Source organism: Aptenodytes patagonicus, chromosome 6, assembly GCF_965638725.1.
Source record: "Aptenodytes patagonicus chromosome 6, bAptPat1.pri.cur, whole genome shotgun sequence".
Lineage (NCBI taxonomy): Eukaryota > Metazoa > Chordata > Aves > Sphenisciformes > Spheniscidae > Aptenodytes > Aptenodytes patagonicus.
Genome location: NC_134954.1, coordinates 63,710,165 through 63,731,900, shown reverse-complemented (window position 1 = coordinate 63,731,900; position 21,736 = coordinate 63,710,165). Strand labels below are relative to the sequence as shown.

At 39.8% G+C, this 21,736-nt stretch overlaps 1 protein-coding gene across 1 annotated transcript in view; it reads left to right on the top strand.

The window, feature by feature from the left end:
• The window catches only part of ADCY5 (adenylate cyclase 5), a 234,084-nt gene that overhangs the window by 123,369 nt on the left and 88,979 nt on the right, over positions 1–21,736 (top strand). The window contains exons 2-3 of the mRNA XM_076342980.1: positions 14,002–14,151; positions 19,322–19,443. Coding sequence (XP_076199095.1) covers positions 14,002–14,151; positions 19,322–19,443 — 272 coding nt within the window. The remainder of the gene's footprint in view (positions 1–14,001; positions 14,152–19,321; positions 19,444–21,736) is intronic.

Here is a 21,736-nt window from a genome sequence, read left to right as displayed (position 1 = left end):
AGTCTGGGACCACTGTCTGCTTGCCTAAAGCTTTTCTCATGAATAGGGTAAGTTCCCACGTTGTCCATCTCCTTGCCGTGCCTTCCTGTGTTGCATCCTCTATCAAGTATTCAGAAGTTGGGCATGGTGAAACTAGTTTAGAGGGACCAAAGGTATTTAATTGCCTAGTGCTTGCTGGTGATGGATTATTGTATAAGCTATGTCAAGGAACACTGGAGTACAGAAATAGAAACCTTACATACTTAGATGAGCAGAGATGTAGACTACCTGTCTTTTTCATCACAAGATAGCATGAAGAAATGTGTGTTGTCTGTTTGATACAGCTGTTACAGACAGAGTAGCTAAAATGGGGCTTGACTGAACACCTGCTGGGTGAAATTTAACTGTAGTTGGACTGAGGCAATTCTGCAGAGCTGGGGAAGAATTGAGATGCCATGGCATAGGGTTATTCACCTCCCCTGAGGGAATTGCACCTGCTGTTAATAAGACGATTTTTGATGTCGGGGATCTTTGACTGCTTCCAGATACTTTAGGAATCGGTGTACTTGAGCACATTTTCCATCTGCATTCAGACCAAGGGCTGAGCTTTTTCTCCCTAAAGTGGAAGCTGTTACTGTCAGGTGCATCTTTTGTTCCTTTGATGCTGGAGCTGATATTAGGCACTCAAACTGAGAAGCAGGAGCAGAGCTGAGAAGGCATGCTTGCAAAGAGGCACTTGGTGATCAACCAAGTTTCTTTACTATTCGGTGTCAGCTACATTGACTTCCACTTCTAGTGGCTTTTATGATAGTATATAGGACGGTGGACTTAGGACAACGTACTCTTTAGGTCTTTCTTTCTCTACCCTTCCCCTCCCCCAGGAAATCACCCTGCTCACATTCCTTGAATTAAAGAAAGGCACGGGAAGTAAGCCAACCTTATTTTCCTGTTTCTGTTGTTTTCAATCTCTAATTCCCTTCCTTAATTCTTATGGATAGATAACTTCTAGCATTTTAATTCCTGTTGTTTAGATCTGATGTGTGCATAGCTGGATGAAATCATGATTAGATGCTAGCATCTGACCCATCTGTAGTGGTAGGAAATGGTGGGGAAGATAAATATGCTCCATGGAGTCGAACTCCTGGATATTCACTTGTATCAAATACATATTGAAAGTCCAATAAAACTTGGTGCTGATTTTCCAACTAGTTTCTCTTTGCAAGGAGCACAGCTTGCTCTGAACTAATTAAACACCATTTGTAAGATAGTTCTTCCTGATCTGTTCAGTGCTGATAATCAGATACAGCAATATTACACTGTAAAAGTGATATTTTAAGGGCAAATTGAATTTGTGAAGTTGGCCACTCGTGCTAGGATATGTGTCACATTGCCTACTGAGCCTTGTCTGAAACTGATAAAAACTTGCCTGTGAGCTGGTGAACATTATTCAGCATTTAGGTGGCCTCTGCAGCCTCAATTAACTTCCCTTGTTTAAGGCAGTCCCAGGACAAACACAGTGTTTAATACATGTATTCTCTGCCAGCAAGGTGTAGCAACAGAGACCATTTGGTTCTTTGCAGACCTGCCAGGTGAAGGGATTGTACGTGTAGTTTGTTATTGAGCAAACAATATTGTTATTTTTGAGGCAGCAAAAACAGTGGGGAAAAAATAGTGGTTTGAGTTCAGGTTCTGTAAGAAGGAAATGTGTAATCATTCCAGAAAAAGTGCAGATGTTTATGCTTCTCTGTCCATAACTTACTAGACCTGGCCCTCTGTTCTGATCTCTGCTTCTCCATCTCCGTTTCCCTCTTCTGTCCCATTCGGTTTGGATTCTGCCTTTTCTGAGGTTCTACCACACTTCCTTCTCTCTCCCCACCTTTTGTGTGTGTGTGTGTGTATGTTTTTCAAAACTACATAGACATTGTGAACTTTTCAGTTAAACATGAACGCAACAAACAAACTGATAGATAACCACATGAGAAATTTCTGCCCAGGTTCTGGTAATAACAAAAGTATTAGACAAACTTAGCTGTGCTCGGTACTCTTTGTGATGCCTGTGATGTCTGGCATTATGCCAACACTTAGCATCAGATTGTTGAAATAATTGGTTTTATCAGTTGATTTCTGCTACAAATTTCTGAAATCATTTATTAAAATGGAATAGGGTTTGGAGGTTTTTTATTTATAAGCAAACAAGATACATCTGAGTTGGTGTATTCTGTGGTTTGTCTTTTAAGAGTTACACGACTATTTTCTGGAACTTCTGATTTTGAGAAACTTTTCTACTCTTTGTTTAGGAAAGGTATTGGACGTTCCCAAAAGAGCAGTTGGTTAGTTTTAAAGACTGTCCTGGAGACCTCAATGGATGAAGGATATCAATGGCAGAAAAGACCCGTTTAAGTCTTTTTGTTCTAGTCTGTTCTGTTTCTATATTCTCCTGGCTTTGCATTGCATATCTGGAATTATGACTTTCACCATCCTTTCACTTTTTCTTCTGTTTACTGTTATTTTACCAGCTCTGCAGCAGGGTGCGTATCAGAGCATTTGGGCCTTCTGTGCATCAGATGATGTATCGGTTATCACTGCTATCTGCAAGGACCACCTGCTTTGCCTTTGAAGGGATATCTCATATTTGCTTATGACCGATTATTATAAAGCACTAAAAAGTGTTTTATGAGATAAGATCTTAGCGATATAATTAATAATTTTCTCCAGTTCTATCTGCCTTAAGTTGATAGAGTTAAACTGATAGGAATAGAGACCTGGGTCCAATATCTTTATCCTATCAAAAGCGGCTTAGGAACTCCCTGTTGGATTCAGACCGACAAATGCTATCACATTATGGTAGCATGGCAAAGAACCGATCTATGATTTCAAACCACAGTCACGGAACTGATTACATACTGAAAGATTTTACACTACTTTCTACCATTTTTTATTATTATTATCTCTTGATAAATTCTTTATTTGTTTTTGTGTGGCGCTCATTTCCCAGACATAAAGGCAATAACTGTAACTGGTTTTCAGCAGATAACAAAACGTCTCTCAGCTATGTTTTTCCTCTTCAAGCAATTATTTATCCAGTTATCTTCCACGTTGGAAGTATTTTTCATAAACTCATTTTGTTTTGAAGTATACTAATAAATCTCCACATAATACAAGTGCTGATTTGTGAAAGGCTTACTAGGCAAGGCCAAGTGCACAGGTACTGTATTCTTGGAAATGAAAAATCTAATGCCGTGACTAAATATTTAAGCAGTGATGCAACAGACGATGATGGCAGGGAAAGTAGATTGCAAGCTAATTTGTTTGTGATCAATATTGTCCACTCCAGGAAAAGTAAGTGTCTCTTTGTGATATATCAAGAGAAATACTGTGTATAATATAACAAAAGCAAGTACTGCTATTCAATGCCCTTTAAATGTCAACAGAATTGTTGTATCAATTTTTGGATACAACAATTTTTAAGAGGCAAGTGGGGAATGAACTACATAGTCTGTGAGGTCTCTTAGGTCATTTGCTGTCTTCTTGTCACATTACAAAAAATTCTGAAAATAAGTACTCCCTATTTTTTTCTCTGTCTTCCTAAGATTAGGTTACTTTAAATATTCATAATTCACTGTTTTCAAAGACCAATTCTGTGGTGTACAGTATCCTCTTGGGGAGGTTAGTATGATATTGGGTCTATTTTAAGTTCACCTCAGAAAACCTATTCAGCTGCATAATCTCTGGTAACGATCTTTGGGAGAATAAAAGTACATGCTCAAGTACAGACTCAAAATTTTCCACTAGCTACAGAAATTTGGATTTATTTTCTTTATATCCTGCCCAATTCTCAGCAGACCCAGCTTATTTCAATTGTCAGAATTCAAAAACTCTTCTAAACTGTGCATCTCCAGTGAAGTGAGGTTGATTTGTTTGTTTCTGTTAAGCATTTGAATTTTTACGGTATTGTAATACCAATATTTTCAGTATATTCATCTTATACATTTGACAGCAAGAAAAAGCAAGTTTAAGATCCTAGCCAAAATAACCTTGGGCTATATCATATCTTGGTTCAAGAATCCAGCTTCCTGCCATTTCATAATGATTACAGAAATTAAAGATGCAGTCTTGTGGTATGGGACTTGGATAATGTTTTCAATACATGCGCCTCAAAAGTATACCTTGAAATGTTTTCCTTCAGATACTGCAGAGCAATTAAAACTGCCCTGTAACGTACGCTGTGAAAAGCTCATGTAGTAGCAGAGTAACCAAATTGTTGGAGCTATCAGAAAAGAATGAGGCTCATCTTGGCTAATTTAAAAATATTCATTTGGTTTGATCCTGGAATCGTCAGGCCATGCGTTTGTGCGTGCATTTGTGGGAAAGACAGGACTGGGGAGCTGAGAAGAAAGTCCAGGGTGGATAATAACGAGAGTTACCGCATAAGGAAGGCGGAATGAAAGACACATGAAGAGTGAAGTAGTGCAGCTCCAAAGGCAGAGGGAAGAGGAGTTGTGTATAATGAAATAAAGGCAGGCTAAATTGTGTTGTGTAATTTGTATTATAAACAGAGCCAGTCATAACTGTTGTCGTTAGGTTGTCTCACACTTGCCTTTATAAACAATTCTGAAGAGTCTTTTAGAGCTTCTCTATAAAATCTTTATTGTGTTACTGTAGACCTTTGAAATTTAGTATGACGAAGCTGAAGGCCAAGGAATGTGCCTTCAAGCTCCCGTTGTGCTCAGTTAAAATTTGGTTGGAAATTTGCCTACTGATAGTTTTTGTGTTGTTGAAACCAAATCTGTTAAGAGATCAGTATGCTCAACTGCTGAAGCAGCCAGACCATAAGATACGAAGATGAATCTCAGACTTCTATGCAACCTCTCTCATTCAAAAGTAAGCTTAGTTTACTGTAATAGCTGGCAAAACCGCAGGATTCAGTTGTGATCCGGTCAGTTCCCTTATAGATTGACTTGTATATTAGTGGTGGCTGTGCACAACCTTTGCTATCTGCTACGAATGCTGCTCCTTCACCTCATCTGGTACAAGCCACTGCTTCAGTTCAAGAGTTCAAACTTTGCTGGTGGTGCTTGGTAAGTTTTGTTTATTAAAAATATATGTTGAGATAGAGATGTTAACAGGAAGGAGCATAGCTTGTGGGCAAGCTGCCCCGGCTTGATTTGAAATCCAGCAACAGAAGAAGAAAGGAGGTCTTCTTTAAAACAAAACAAAAAAATCCATCTGTATTCCATTCTTTTTCCAATTTTACATTTCTTCCCACACAAACAAACAAACCCAACCTAACTCACCACCTCCCAAAAACACACATTCTAAATGCTTGGGAAATAACGATTTTTATATCTTACAGGCCATATTTAGGGCTCTCATTTCTGCTGCTGAGCAATTGGAGAACATTCTTTTTTTCCCAGATAAATAAGACTTTCATGTAACTAGATAAATATTTTTGTTTTCCCACTGATCTGGAAGTGATGCCTGTGCTCAAATGACTATGGAAGATAAGGGGTGATGCACTGCCTGTATCTAAGTCCAGGGCTCCCAGAAATATTCCCAGAAACACTAAGGACCAGGGTGCACTGTGATGGGGAGGAAGCAGAGGGGTGTTGATCTTCATGATTTTGCTTATTTAGTACGGATATTTTTTCTCATAGCCGTTCAAAGCAACCACAAGTCTTGGAAACGTACTTCTCTGTGAAGTGTGTTTGCTGGCAGCGTGTAGGCTGTTGGGAAAGGCAGAGCCACCCCTTGCCAGGAGGATGGAGAGGGCAGGTAGTGGCAGCCGTGGAGGTGACTGTGAAGAACTGGGATCCTGCAGGATGGGCTGCAGAGGTCTCTTCTGCTGAGATCATGTAGGTAAACACTGGCTGCCAGGCACAACCTGACCCAAACAAAAAAAAATGCAGAAAAGCAAAGTAAACAAAATCCTGCTCCCATCATGGGTCAAATCAGCATATGTATTTGCTTGTTGAGTTAGTTAGCATATATTAAATGGAGTTTCATGTGTGTTTCAGTGTAGTGGACTAATTTTAAGAGGGCCTGATAGAAAACCTAAGCATTTGGCTTCCTTCCTTTGCATCCCTTCCACCAGGGAAGGAAATAGGATATAAAAGATGAATCAAGCACATTTCTTGACCTTTCTCCTCGTTGATTACAGCTTCCTTTAGCTTCAGAGGTATTGTGGAGAATCTCGAAAGCATAACCAGACTTCTTAATCCAACTTCTATTCAATGACAATGTTTTCTATTAACATATTTTAAATTAACACCTATTATATCTTCTTATCCGAACAGCTCCTCCCACCTTGGGAGCACATGGGTGGGCAGGTGAGACTGGCATGAAGACAACCCAAACTCAAACGTGCTTACAATCATTTGCAGAACAACTGATTTTGCTGGAATATCAGAGCTTTGCTTAATTTTCTTAACTAAAGTAATTGTCTAAATTGCCTAAGCTATCATGCATCTGGGCAAATTTTGTACAGTTGTCAAAATTACCTTGACATACCTTGTGTGTGAAGGTGTTTACCCAATGACAGCTGTGAGTCATGCACAGAAAGACTAGGAGCTTTCATCCACTTTCGTGACCTCAAAGAGATGTACCTGAAGTTTGAAGTCCTGTTTGAAGAGCTTTTATTTCAGTAAGATTGTATTTGGTTGCTGAAGTCTTTGACACATAGATGCCTCTATGGATCAGAAATAAACACACTTCCAGAGGGATGAATTCCCTTATGGTACACATGCATTTTTACTAGGGTCAGGTTAAGTGAGCTGGAGTGTTAAACATGCCCCGACTAACCCGCTGTGCAGTATTGCTCGTGAGAGCTGTGGCAATCTCAGCCTTCCATTTCTAGCATGTTGTTCCTTCTGGAGGCTGCCACAGCAGATTTGAAACTGGCCAAACTTGCAGCTTGTGCTCAGCTCTCTGTGCTGCTACATACACGATGAGGAGAGGCATCTGGCTTGTGTGCCATCTCTTAAGATAAGAAGCCATTGGAGTTGAAGGAGACAGCCTGGTTGCAAAGACTTAAGAGGTGATAATTAAATGATAAAGCAGGAGTTGAATTGTTAACAGGGGAAGGGAAAGGGGAAATGTCCCTGTTTCAGTGGAAGAAGCCTTCCCCTAAGTTGTTTCAGGGTCTCACTCTTGCATCCAAGGGCCACTGGATGTTTCCCCTCGAGTGGCAGTTTCCCACACAGCTCTCTCTCCCACTTAGCCATGGGCTGTTGGCTTGCTTCATCCGGTTCACCATCAAGAATCTTCGTGTGAAAACCAGTGCTGATTCGTAGCTCATAAAATATATTAAGTGTGAAAATGCACAGAAACTTGGTTGCCATGGAAATTCAGTGAGGATGGACGATAGGACCCAGGAATCTCCTTCCCGACTATTTTATTGCTAGCGAAGGGCAGCGCTTCCTCCCCACCAGGCTGTGCCACCATGCAGAGGATGCTTTGCTGGGATTGTGATAGAGTTCCAGGAAAATTTAGACACAAATATACTTCTTTTAGCTGGTGTTACGCCAAGATTTGGTCAGGACAGTATATTCTCCTCTTCTTAACCTTATCGCTCAGTAACCAAAGACAATAGTATCTCACTGAAATCCCAGCAGACAAATTAATTAATAAAACAGTGATGGGGAAGTAGAATTTATCAGTTTGATGTAGGAATGTTTCCTCTTGAGATGCTTACTAAAAATACATCCGTATTGGTAATGTTTTGTTCTTTAATAAAATCGGGATTTAAGGGTTTTAATTATAAAAAACCCCAAATCATAAATACTGTATTCTGTATGACAGTAAGAATATCAGTGGGGAAGAATGCACGGAAGGTTTGCAATTACAGTAATCAGTAAATGAATTAAAATGTTGTATAGAATAAGGTGTGAGGCATTAAAATTAAGAAAGCAGCATCCAACATTTTGATGTCTGAAACAACTGGAAGAATTGAAAAATATAAAAATCTTAACTTTTTGCTCTGGATGGGGGATGTAGTGTATTATGTCTGTACCTGCAACTATGTATTTAAAAGGTAAATTAGATAATAATTTTTTATTCTAGAGAAAGAATGAACTTATGTGGGGCAAAATACTTGTTTGGTTTTCCTCTGGGAGAACAGAGCATCACATCTAAGAGATCAACATATACCGGGGCTGGAAAGGTGAGATGGTCACTGAAATACACAGAATGGATAGCTTCGGTATAATGTTTTTATTGACTGTAATTATTGAACAGAGACATTCACAAGTGACATGAGGGTTCTTTTAGTATTTTCAGCCAAAATACCACTGCTTCACTCTCAGCAAGTAACTTTATCCTGAATATAGAATCTAGTTGAAAGATTAAAGTAGACGGCTTTCGCTCCTTGTAGGCTTCCCAAATAGAAGGACTATGCAAAAAAGTTTCAGAAGTATTTCTGCAAAGAAATTTTTTGTTCTTAATGTCAAATGAAGAGATTTACTACGTATCTAGAACATCACTCTCTAATAAATTCTGCTACTTTGGGATCATTAAATTATACGATGGCTTAGGGAAGCATTTAAATTTTCAGAGCTGGCTTCAGTAGCACTACTCGTGTGCATAAAGCGCACTTAGAGAAGTCTTTGGCAGATAGTGGCTGTAACCAGTTTTCCGTTCTGCTTGAGATCCAAATAAGTGGTTGCTGCACAGAGGCAGCAGAACAGAGAGGGAAGGCACCATATAGCAACTTCAGAAAATTTGTTCTTAGACTCCAGTGTATTGATGTAATCTTCTGTTGTTGCGGTTATTTCAAGTACTCAGTAAAAGTACTTGTTACATTTAAAATAAAAAACTCTTCCTAATTTCTTCACTGGTACTTGTCCTGTTCTTTACTGGCCAAACACTGGGAGAAGACCATACGACTTTAACTGTTTGATTATTTTTCTAGCATAATCTACAAGTTTTCACTATCTTAGTACTCTCGTTGTGGCTCTGGGAAATGAAAGATGTTGTATATACAGCACAAATACATGAGTAATTTGATCTTGGAGCCAGCTGATGTTGTCTTTCATTTTAATTTTCATTATGCCTTTGGCTCTGTAGCTGCTCCAATTTTTTTATTAGATAGTAGTATATAAAGAGGCAATAGAGGGTTAATTGCTGTTCAGGGAAAGTGTTTAAAAACCAGCACCAGCTATACCTTATAACAACAACGTTTTTTCATAATGTTTGTGCTTTTTATCTTTAGAATTTATCCATACTTCTAATTCAGGATTGCACGCATAGGTGCTATAGAAATATCTTGGACAGTTAGAGCTTTTGTAGTCCATCATATTTTTGTTCTTACATTGTTTCAGATAAGTATTAAAGATTTTATAATAATTTTTCACGGTTAAAAAGAGGAACTCTCAAAAGTAAAGCTAATTTCAGTGTCTGCCCCTCTAATTATTAATTGGACCAATTTGTCAATTCAGTAGACAACCACTATGAAATGTAGTCTAGAAACTCAGTTGTTATCTGCTCTTAACCTAGCTGTTGCACTGATAATCGATTTAACAAAAAATTTGCTACTGGATGAGTATCATGAGAGGTAGGAAGCAGAGGCGGAGCAGTGTCACACTCTGGAAAGAAGGGATACGTAGTTTGTTGTTTGCTCTAGATTGTTTTGCATGACTTTTTAATCTCCATGTCTGTGCTTTCCTTCTCCTTGTGACAGTTTTACTGCCCCACAGAAAAAGCTTAAAATGTAGTTGTTTTCAAAGTGGGACTTTATGAAAATATCAAAACAATATTTTGATTTAAATGAAAAATAAATAGAAAAACAAAATACTGCTTAGTGGTGTTGGAAACTAACAGAGTACTGTGATCTCAGAACAGATATAACCCTGAGCATCTGCAAGAGAAGTGGACCAAAGCAGAGTAACTTGGCAAAAACCAGAAGCTGTGATTTTTATAGTAAGTGGTGATATTCCGAGGAATATGGCCCACTTCTCATGTCAGTAGCCAGCCTTGTTTGCTCTGGCAGAGGTAGGGAACTAACAAAATTTATCTTAACGCTATCCCTCTTAAGCATGTTGTTGTCTCTTAATTACATATTGAATAGCATCTGGTGTTTGAAGAACAATTGAATAGAAACACAGCAGGGGGAAGCATGGCAATATTGATGCAAGCTGATACTTTTTCTGCTTGTGATGGTCTGGAGGCTCTCCCCTGGTCACTGAGCCATCCCGGTTCTTCCTCAGCCTGGCCTGAAATGCCCAAAACATCAATTTTGTAACAATAGTGTCAGGCCAAATTTAGCTCTCGGTTTTGATTTTGTAATACCAACTTTCATAACTCCTAGAACATGTGGAATTAAACTGTTTCCATCTCTCTCTTTTTTCCTTTCAGTCACCAAGGGAAAAAATATTGAAAACCGTTTCCTGCAAGAGATTCAACAAAAGCATTGCAGTGCTCTGTGCAAAGAAATCAAAGTGACTAGAAACTGTCTGTTCTGTTCTGTTTTGTTGTCTGAGATTGAGTGATCTGTTATTTCAGTAGAACTAAGAAGTCACGGTGGTTTTTGAAAACCCCTCATAGTACATAGCTCTTCCTTAGGTACTGGAATGCTATGCTAATACGTAGCATTTCTCTGCCACATGCAGATGCTCTAAGTGTAAACGTATTAGTTTATGAAATACTCAAATATGACAATACTGCAGGCAGGTTTAATAGCTTATCTAGGAGTTATATGTAAGTGAAATAGTCTTTTATGAACTATTATTTTCTAAAATCAGAAAGGTAGGAATCTTCTTCGTCTAAATCTCTAGCTAGGCAGGGGAAGGAAATCAACTACAAAATAGACAACTATGTTTTTCCATTGCCTTGAACAGCTCTTCAAGCACAGATTGTCTGAAATAGTTGCCATAATATGTTTTTACTTTTCAGGGCATGGAGCTTAGGGAATCAGTTTTTTAATATCTACATCATCTCTTTCCTCCTGGGACTGAAGCTGGTTACCATAGCAAAATGGCAAGGAAGCTGATAAGCAAGTAGTACCATTTGGCAAACAGGATATAAATTTATTTTATTAAGACAGAGGACTGTGAAAAAAATTAATGAGATTAGAAATATTTTTTCTTTTTTTTTTGCTTTAATATATTTTAAAATACCTGTGAAGAAAATTATTGTGAACAGATACTGAACAAAATGCTCTTGCTCACATAACGAATGTTGCTGCAAATAGTAGGAGCTTCAGTTTCAAATCTCTGCAGATCTTTGATACTTTCAACATTACACTGTAATTTCTCCCCTTATGTTTCAGGGTGTTGCAAAGATGCCATACTGTGAATTAAATGAGCTTCTGTTTAACAGAATAAATACGGATGTCTGTCCCCTGCTACTTAAAAATTACATTGCAATATAGTTTTTGTTCCTACTTGATGAAGCATGGTCATCTGAGTCTGTCTTGTAAATCAGTCTGCAAAGTCCCTTGGGTTTGTGTAAAATGACATCAGTGAGTGCTGAAAAGTTAAATTGCTTTGCATTCCACAAACATTGTTGATAATGTTAAGTCTGGTGATATTTTTTGTACTCTCCTTTAACAATGTTGGTCTCGATGCACAATATGAACCGCGTGCCTTGAACTGTACAGCTTGGCTGTTTAAGGCATCATCATGACAACAGTATCTTCATGGGTGGGCCCCACTGGGGGGACTTTTTGTTGGCACCGAGATATACCCAAAAAGAGCTTGTTTCAGGACTAAGGTGTTCCTCTTTTCGGCTCGGTTAACTCCTGATGTATTGCCGCCATCTAAACCACATGTTGTCTCCTGTTCTTGGTGCAAGAGTTGGGTCACTGTTTTGGGGAGTTTATTTTGGGGTTGTGCTATTGACTGTAAGTGAAATGAAGTCTCAGATTCTTGGGATTAAAAAAGAAAATTGCATATTTCCTTAAAATCTTCTATGCTCTCAGTTTTATCCATTTCAGATACATGATTCGTGCTTATGGTGTTTTATATGCCCTGACAGATTTTCTACTTACTGTGCAACTGAATAGCTCCAATAGAGAGGATTTGGGAGTCTTGCTGTAATCCAGCCATGCAAAAGATGCTATTTAGCGTTAACCCCTTTGAGCCCATAGTAACTGTATTGAACTTTTAGAAGTGTTGTTCACAGGCTGTGAGTCGCAATCAGTGCAGCCGTGGAGCAGGAATCAGAGTAACTCCTAGGAAAACCCTATTTCTGCTCTCTTTTTAAGCTGTTTCTTCATTATAATAAGCACTAGTGTTTTTTTATACTGTGGGGGGATTTTTCATCCTTAAAAATTATCATTATCAGAAAAAAATACTGTCAAACGCCCATTGGATGCAGCACTGGGTTAGGGTATCTGGGCAGGATCTGGGTGGAAGTTGGTTGGTGTCTGATCAGCTCGGGGGAGAGATGGAGAACCTTGGATCTGGCAGGATCCAGCCAGCCTTAGAAAGAGCTGAATAAAAATATAATTGTGAAGGTAATGTGCGAGTTTAGGATCAGGGTTTATTTCATGTTCATGTATATGACCTGCACCTTCGATAGCCCTATCTCTGTCGGAAGTGTGGACCCTTTGGATGGAGGGAGCAATCTGTAGGGGATGAGAATAGTTTCCTCCTTGGAAACCAGTTATCTGCAAATACCTATAGCTGGCATTGATGATAATCACCAGTGGGTATCTATAACCTGCAGGTTATTGTATTGTAATATGATACGTAAGTGTGGGAATTCACTGTGGGGACATAGCCCAAAATGCAGCACTTTGATGCAGGAGCTTGGGAAGTTGGAGTGTTGCCATCTACTGGCAGCCGTCCACAGAGAGAAGTCCCTCAGCTGGCTGTAGCTTAAGGTATTGCTTATTTTGAGCTGAAAGATGAGGGTTTTCTGCCTAAATCCTGTTTCAAGGCAAAGTTGTTAATAAAATAATTGTTGCTCTCCTTAGGGCATGGATGTGGGGTTTCTCGGAGAGGTTGTTACTCTTCAGGATGTGGGTCCCTGTTTGACACAGGGGTGGCTCCTCTCTCCTGCACAGTGACCAAGTTGGTTTGGGGAGTCCTGAGCACCCCCTGTGAGCTCAGGGCTTGAGGGGTGCCCGGCACAGAGCCTGGCCTGTATTTTCAGGGAATGGGCTGGTCTGGAAATTACTTTTTTTATTCTGCAGTAAAAAAGTAATAAAGGTGAAGGGTATATTTGGAATCATTAGAGAATATACCAAAGATCCCTATTTTTAAGAATCTTGCAGATCTGACAGTCTTTCACCCTAGAAGAGATGAGAGGTGTTTCAAATAAGTCTGTCCTCAAAGGGAGATCCAGTATAGCTTGTGCAACTCTCAAAAAGTTATATTGTGACTGACCTCTGTCAAGGGAAATGTTTGCATGATACCATCAGAAGCGGTTTTGAACATTTTGCATGAACCAAATGCCACCAATAGGCATGGTTTTTTTTTTTTTTCTTTTTATTAAAAAATAGTTGGGAAATAAAAGATTGCAACACTAGTTTTCAGCAAAAGTTATGTGACTGTTTCCTTACAAAATAGTAAACCTTAAACCTTGTGAATACCAACATTTTCCCTTCAGTATTTTAAAGCACTATTTCAAAATAATGGTTTAATGTATCTTTGATATGTTTTCAAGCCAGATATTTAGGTACCCAAACATGGAAATATTTGTGTTCCTCTGTCAGATCTGTCTGCATGAGTCTTAGTTGACTCTTAGCTGACAGAGCAATGATGCATTTTTAGATAGATTTTTGTCACAGTAATTCCAAGATACTGGATTACCAAAAGCAAGTTTATGGAATTACCAGTGGAATTGTATTTTTTACTAGTGAAGTAATACACAGTATTAAGAACATATATTTGAGGCCATATATGGGAGTTTTGTATTTTAAAGACTAGAGAGGTAAAATACACCAGAATTAAGAGTTTGAGGTTTAAGTGTGGCTTGGATTAAGGAGTTGTGGAAGGGGCTGGGTTCTGGCTGGTGCTTTGTTACTGATGGCAGGTTTCCAAAGTGTAACCAAGTATTTTTATCTTTTTTTTTCTTTTGTTGCAGCTGGTCTCCAATGTTCTCATCTTCTCCTGTACAAACATTGTAGGTGTGTGTACCCACTACCCAGCAGAGGTGTCCCAAAGACAGGCTTTCCAGGAGACCAGGGAATGCATACAAGCCAGGCTGCATTCTCAAAGGGAAAACCAGCAGCAGGTAAGAGCAACAGTGGGAAATAAAAAATGAAATTGCTGAAGCAGAATTAGCATGCAAATTGTTCCTGTAGGATGGGATTTGCAGGCCTCTTGCTTCTTGACTAATCCGAGCAAGAACATTCTGATGGTAGAGAGCAGGATTTTTAAAGGTTTGAAAGAGAGCTCAGGGGAGTATTTCTTCCCTGATACCCTGATGGACTTCTCCGCAGACATCAACAAATCCTGTGGTCTATGCTCTGAGGATTAAAATTACACAGCACGCAGAGAGTCTGCATGGTTTTTTTTGTACCCATCATTGAATCCACATGTTGAATGCAGATGCAACACACAGGCTTCAGATTGACCCTCTTTGTAAGGTCAAAGCATGGTGTGTTTGTCAGCAAAGCCACTGCCAACAGGTAGCTGTAAGGCAGGTTTCAGAAGTGAAAGGTAAAAATTGGTCCACAGAACATACTGTCCCTTGATGCCTCCAAAGAGGGTCCTCTTCCTGCCTTTCCCAAAGGTTCCTACCTGTTTGCACACCTCTGTACACCTCATGGGCCTCAAGTGAATTGCATTTGTTCAAAAAGTAAGATACATCACCAACTTCGATGTTTTTTTGCTATAAAAACACCTGTGGCTGCCAGCATACAGCCTAGTCAATAAGGGTACCGAACATATCCGCTGCCCTAATTCATTCGTGGGTTCTCTTGCAACTAATGTCTTGTGTCCTCAGCATTAGATACAAAAGACCTTTTGGGGCAGCTTGACTATTCCCTTGCTAACACACATCTCTGCCCTGCAGTACATCTCGTAGTGGTCTGTCCAGTCCAATTTGAAATTAATCATGAAACAGGGCTTCCGCTCTTTCCTTGGGAGATATCTCAGAGCTTGGTTGTGGGTTTGGGGAAGAGGTCAGGGGAATGAATCAACTGGAGTGTCTTTGCATCTCTGTGGCAACACAGCTTAATTTTCCCTCATGTCTCAGCCCATCTGCATCTATGGATTTGTCTTTTGGCAGTGTTTCATGAGGTACTTCTGGCTGACATACTTGCTGTTTAACCCTTACTGTGAAATAACGTGTACACGTGCTTTATTTTGATAGTGTATGTATGAAAACAAGATTCATGCTCAAGGCTCCTTTTTCCTTTGTAACAAATGTAGTCTCAGAAAGATGAAAGGAGCAGCCGCTCCTCCTTCCACACCTTGAAATGGAGGAAAGGATTGAGCCAAGAGAGTACCCCCATTTTACTTATTGATTACAGCTCTGTCCTCCCTGCTGAGAGACTGCCTTAGCAGCATGGCTCAAATGCTTGTGCTGCTCTGGATTTAGGAGCATCTGTGTCAGAAGTAGTTCACGAAAAAAGCCCTGACAAATGCCCTAGCTTTATGCCTTTTTCTTCTCCCCCTCCCCAGAAAGTACTATACCATGCGGAAGAAAGCCAGGACATCAGAAAAACATGGGTCAAAGCCAGTCACTTAGAAGTACCTTCCAGTAGTTCCAGCAGTAACTGTGGGTCCTGGCAGCTGGGGGCTCCCAATAAGATTATTTGCTGCTACAGCCTGCACTGACATTGATCTCCAGGTTCAGTTCAGATGCATCCCTGTGCATAATGCATTGAGATAATCTTGAGGTGACAGCAGACACAAATAAGGGCAGCTCAGCCTACATCTGGGAGAGCCAGTCTCCAAACAGGGGTAGAGGGAAAGACAACTGCACAGCCCAACACTGTTACCGTGCTTGCCTGTTTCTGGAGATCGGATGGTGCTCCAGTGTGCTGTTCTCTAGTAAAGGCAGGCAGATTATCTCTGGCAAAGGAATGTATATTTTCCTTTATTAAGCATAAGCATCTACCAGCACCCAAAATTAGCAAGAAAGTAAATAAAAATCCAGAATGTCCAATGCAGAAGAGAGACTTCTTGTGATTTCATTATTTGAGATAAGCTAGGGCAGAGCCATAACAGGAATCACTGTTGCTTGCTCAGAATAAAATACTCTTGGATGAAAAAATAGGTGTTCTCCACAATCTGTAATGAGCAAATACTTAGAATTTGAGTGAGAGATGGGTTATCGGGACTGCACAGTTTTACTTCTGGCATTGCTTGTCTTTTGTCTCTGAAAAGTTGTTCTCTCCTTCTCTTTTTCATCTCTGCATCACTTAACTTGTGATGAAAAATAAGTGTATTAAACCTGAGGACAAATGGATAGTCATAAGACATTAAATATTTGTAGTGCTTTGAGGTCATCTTGGGAGAGTATGACATAAATAGTTAAAATTCCTATGTAGTACAGAGTCGTCGTAGGGATGTGTGTGCCCACGTATACATATATCAATGTGTACATATGTAAACAGAGTAGATCTGTATTGTACTCTTTCATCTGTGCCTATTCTAGAGACTAGTGCTCCTCGGGATGCATTTGTTTAATGTATAATTCAGTGGAAGTACACTTGCGTCTTATTTTGAAGTGAGAATTATATATTAATTTGCTCTTGCTTTTTTTATCAGGTCAGAATGCGGCCTTGTTATACTTGTAAAACAGCAGTCCCAGTCACCTCGCTGGTGCATAGTAAGTGATTATACAGTGAGGACTGCAGTACTTTCTATATATTACAGCAATCGATATTATAGCAAAATGAAAATTGTACTCTAGTAGAGACTTTAATTTCTGTTCTCCATTTGAAATAAAACAGGGATTTTGTTGTTTTGACGGTCTTTTAACATGGCTTGTGCTTTATAAAGGCACTTGTTACAGCCTTCTCCTGTTAGCTTCAGAGGTTATTTTCAGTGATCATGATGCTCCCAACAAACAGAATAAAGATAATGCCCAACTCTGTAACATGGCTCAACTTCCTCATTAGTTGCTGCATGAAGGGATGTTGTGCTACATGCATTTGTTTCACTTGATAAGCCTACCTTATTCCCGGTGATAGTTCAGAGTGGTGTTAGTTCATCTCCTGGAGATCTCAAGTGTCTTGAAAATATTGGTGATTTAATCTGGCAAGTGCCTATGGTGTCAGGAAGAGTAGGGGTGGGGGCTCTTAAGCAAAAGTTACCCAGAAATCTATGTGAATATCTTTTGGAGTACTAGTAAGAGAAACTTGGTCCCCTGAATGTGTCCCTATTTTGCAAGCAAGTAAAAAAAAAAATCCCTCCATGCTCCTGCACCTAAAGGGAATGTTCCAAACCTGTGGGTACCCCTGAACCTCCCATTAAGCTCCAAGTTATTTAGAGGATGTGCAAAATCACACGTAAAATAGCAGCTTTCACATATGCGGGGATGCCTATTATAATATGCAAATGACAACAGCATATACACCAGTTACCCTGGAAAGCATACAAAAGTGTTGTGCTTTTGTGCTCAAGGAGTACGCTAATAGCTGACAGAAGCTTGAGGACATGTGCATGATTCTTGATCTTTTTTTAAAAAAAATGTGGATACCTAAGTGTTAGCACCTGCAGTATGCTAGTGAAGGTGAGAGTACTTTAAAAAACAAGTATCTTGTCAGGACTGCTGCAGTTTTGAGCAGAGGAGGTAGAAATTCCTCTAACACATCTTCTTTTGTGGTATTACTACCTCTTCAGAGACTGGAGGCAAGAATCAATCTCTTTAAGGTACACACTGAAGGGGAAAAAAAGGAAATACTGGGCAGTACCACAGACTATAAAATGTCTCAGTGCATGCTGAGCACATTTCCAGTGAATTCACCTTCCTCTGGTTCCCCCAAAGTTCCTCTCTCTCCTTAGATGAAGAAATAAATGGGGAACTTTCAGTTAAAACTAGGAATTAGAAACCAGGAATGTGCCTATAACTGTAGTACGGGCAAGAGGTTTGGTGACATGAGTAATTAGTACAGGATTGCTGACTCCTCTGAGTAAGGACTGCATTTAAGCCCTACTGTTCCCTGTGTTACTGAGAATTGATGAGCTGTTAGGTAAGGTTAGGGACCTTCGTTTATGCCACATTGTGTCTGTGTCATCAGGAAGGAAGGCCCTTTTCTTCCCTCTGCTCAATGCAGGTAAAGAAAAATAATAAAGACGAGAGCAGCACAAGCTTTTGGGATTCTTCAGCTATTCCAGAGCACTGCCTGCAGGTTGAAGCACAGTGGAGCTCATCCCAAAGGAGATGCTCCCCACCTCCTTCAGCCACAGCAAAACTTCTTTTGAACTGAGCGGGGTGTAAGTGGGAATAAAATAAAGGTCTGGGCAGAATTTCTCAGGTGTGATTCCTGAAATATACAAACACATCCCTGGGGCGCATATTACCTGCAGATTTAAATTCTATGGCTTCTGCATGAAATTGCCACCGAATTTAGAATAATAACAAGCACTGGCTTTTGTGTGAGCTTTTAGGAAAATTACCAGAAAGTCATCATTTTGTCATATAACTAATTTTTGCCTAACATGCAAAACTATATACGGAACAGCTTACAAAATAATGTTATGAAAGTCACACTAAAGCTATTATCAGTAAATAAAAGTGCCAAGTGAGGGTGGAGAGCCAGGAATTGTTGATGACAGAGGTAGTTATTGAAAACACTCTTGCAGGTGAGTGGGTGGGTTTACAGGTCTTAATGCAGTTGGGCACAAATAATGGTTTTAAGTGTAGAAGTGTAATACTGCATTGTATAGTTGGGCTAACTTTTCATGCTAGTTTTATCAGGGCATTCCTATTGACTTTTTAGCTGCTAAGAACAGGTTTGTGCTTGTTGGGGGAATGTGCTTAGATGATTAGATAGGAAAGGAAGGAATTTTAAATGGTGCCCAAGGGTGTTGGGGTATCAGTACTCTGGTGTTATGTTTAGGAGGACTTCATGGTGGTGTGGAGAGGCTGTGTGGGAGGTCAGACAGCATCATTTATCAGAGTCCTTCCAAGAATGGTGCACGGGCACTTTTTGAGTTGCATGGCTCCTTCATTTGCAAGAATTGGCAACCGTGAATCATAAGCCCAGTGCAGCTGGGATGAAAAATCATAATTTTTCTAATAAAATAATTGAATTCTTATTGTGGGGTTGGGACAGAATTGCATATGACTTCTTAGGGAATCAGCTGCTGGGTTTATGGAGCCCATTTTGCTTGGTTGTACTCATCTCTCACCAAACTGATGACTCATTTCTCCCCAGTAAGGAGCAAAGTGTGTTTGTTAACTGGGCAGCAGGTGCTTTAATTGGTTCATCTGTCTGACTCCACAGGAGCGTCTCCTGCTCTCTGTACTTCCTCGACATGTTGCCATGGAGATGAAAGCTGACATTAATGCCAAACAGGAAGATATGATGTTTCATAAGATCTACATCCAGAAGCATGACAATGTCAGGTAAGAACAGCAGCCCATCTCCCAGCTGCTGGGGTGGAGGGACCCTCCCAGTGCTTGGCACTTAACACCCAGGGACAAAGATGACAGCGACACATAATCCAAAATAAGTGTAAAGACTCTAAAGTGTCACCAGTTGACTTCTGAAAGTTTGTTTATAGGACGGGAAGAGGATTGCCACATTCCTGCAACATCTTCCTTTGAGAAGCAACTTTAACCGATCTCTTTCCTTAGATTTTTTTTTCCCCTTCCTTTCCTGGAGTGAGTCTCGGTGGTTTTGAGAAGGTGGTATATTTGGGTTTAGTTATTTTTTGACAGTTACAAGCACCCTTCCGATAAGCCATGATGGGATGCAAGTTAAAGATTGGCAGCACTTTCTCATGGGGTGAATTGCAGAGCCCAGCTGAGGTTAAGAACACCTGGAGTGGTCTCTGCCAGTTTGGAATTACAAGCAGGGGGTCTGTTACTGACAGCCATTGGTACCTGCTCAGTCACCCAGTGATGTGTTGCTCCTTGGTCTACCTGGATGAGCGGAAGAAATCGATATCCAATCTCTGGCAAGTCATGCAAAATCAAACCCAGTCCGTGTTGCTGGGGTAGTCCAGCCCCATGAGCTTCTGAACATCACCAGGTTCCCACTGTCCACTTCCCAGGGAAGAGGCAATAAAGTAGTACTTTAGTTGCTTGATATCTTTACAGGCTGCAGTTACAAAGTTAAGTTTAACTTAATCTTGATGCATTTTACCTCTGCTGTTGTACCTGACCTCCTTGGGGATCACTTATGTCTCTGCTTAGCCAGGTCCTGGAACTGCGTAACAGCTCTGTCAGTCTATAAATACTTCTACTGAGACACAATGACTGGGAACAGAGAGCTCCCTTCTTCCCCTCTCCATCTCCCCTTCCAACAAGAGGTTTTCCTGTAAACTGCTTGCATAGCCTTCTCTCTTACATAGCTTTAAGTATGTTGGTGAATTATATTTTCTGATACTTGGTGCTCAACAAATAAAAGTGGATTTCTTACATCTCTAATATACTGCACCCTGCATAATCTCCAACAGATGATGCAGTGAAATTCACATGAAATTCTGAAGCATTTGAAGAAATTTCCTTAGCATTGAGGGTAGGGGGGGAGAGGTGATGTACAAGCAGGAAATTGGGACAAGGTTGCTCACTGTTGAATGTAGAGTCTGATACAAAACACACTGAAATCAGGGCAAGTCTGTGTGCTGGCATGGATGGACTTCAGTTCAGCTCTTCATATTTTTGGTTGTGACTCAGTAAACAGATAAAGATCCACTAGCAATACTGAAGACACAAACATTCTCAGATATCAAAGACTATAATGGTTCAGTGATGGAAAAGAAAGAATATACACATGGTGATGAAGGTGAGGGGAAGAGGCCATCCAGAGTGCCCTCAGCAGAGTATGTGCTACAGTAGATTAGGTTTTCTGTCTTTACATTCATTTTTTCCTTAATGGCACTGAGCTTGTTCAAGAAGGTTTGTAAATTTCTTGTGATAGATGCTGTTTGTGAATTTTCTTAATAGAGAAATTACTTTTTTCCAGTACTCAAAGGTCAGCTTGACATTAAAAATGAACGCAATTCGTTAGATATAACATGAAACTAGTCAGTATGGTATTATAGTCTTTCACATCCATTTCCGTATGTCATTATTGGCACGTTTGAAAGTTGTTCAGTACAGTCAAATCTTAGTAAAGGTGATTATCTCTTTAAGATGATACTTATTTGAAATTTTAACTATATCACTAAATAAACAAAAACAAAATAATAAACTAAATTTACAAATGAACAATTTTAAAGGGAGAAGGGAATCTGACGGAACGATTATGATGGGAAAAAATAGCCCAAAGATAATGGCTGGTATGGAGACATGGAGATCTCAAAAGATACAACAAAAAATGACGCATGACCCCAAGTATAGAAAGACAAAACAGTTTGCTATGATTTTCAGTTATGGCTGTGAAGTAACGTGAAAGGTGAGACATGTATACATAAATGGGTATATGCACCAATCAGTTCCTTGGACTGTCCTGATGGGTAGCTAACAGGAAGCTTGCAAACATTTAATTTTCACGTCTTGTGTATTTATTGAATAATATGAACATTTCCATAATAGATTATCTTCTACAGCCTAAAAGTTATTTTAACTTTGTTCCTCACGGTAATGAGTGTTCAGGAATCAAGCCCTTGCATGTGCTGTCTCCAGTGCAAAGGGAGGCTGAGGTCTCAAAAGATCTTGCAAGGGGAAGCAACTTAAATAGTATCTTCCTCAA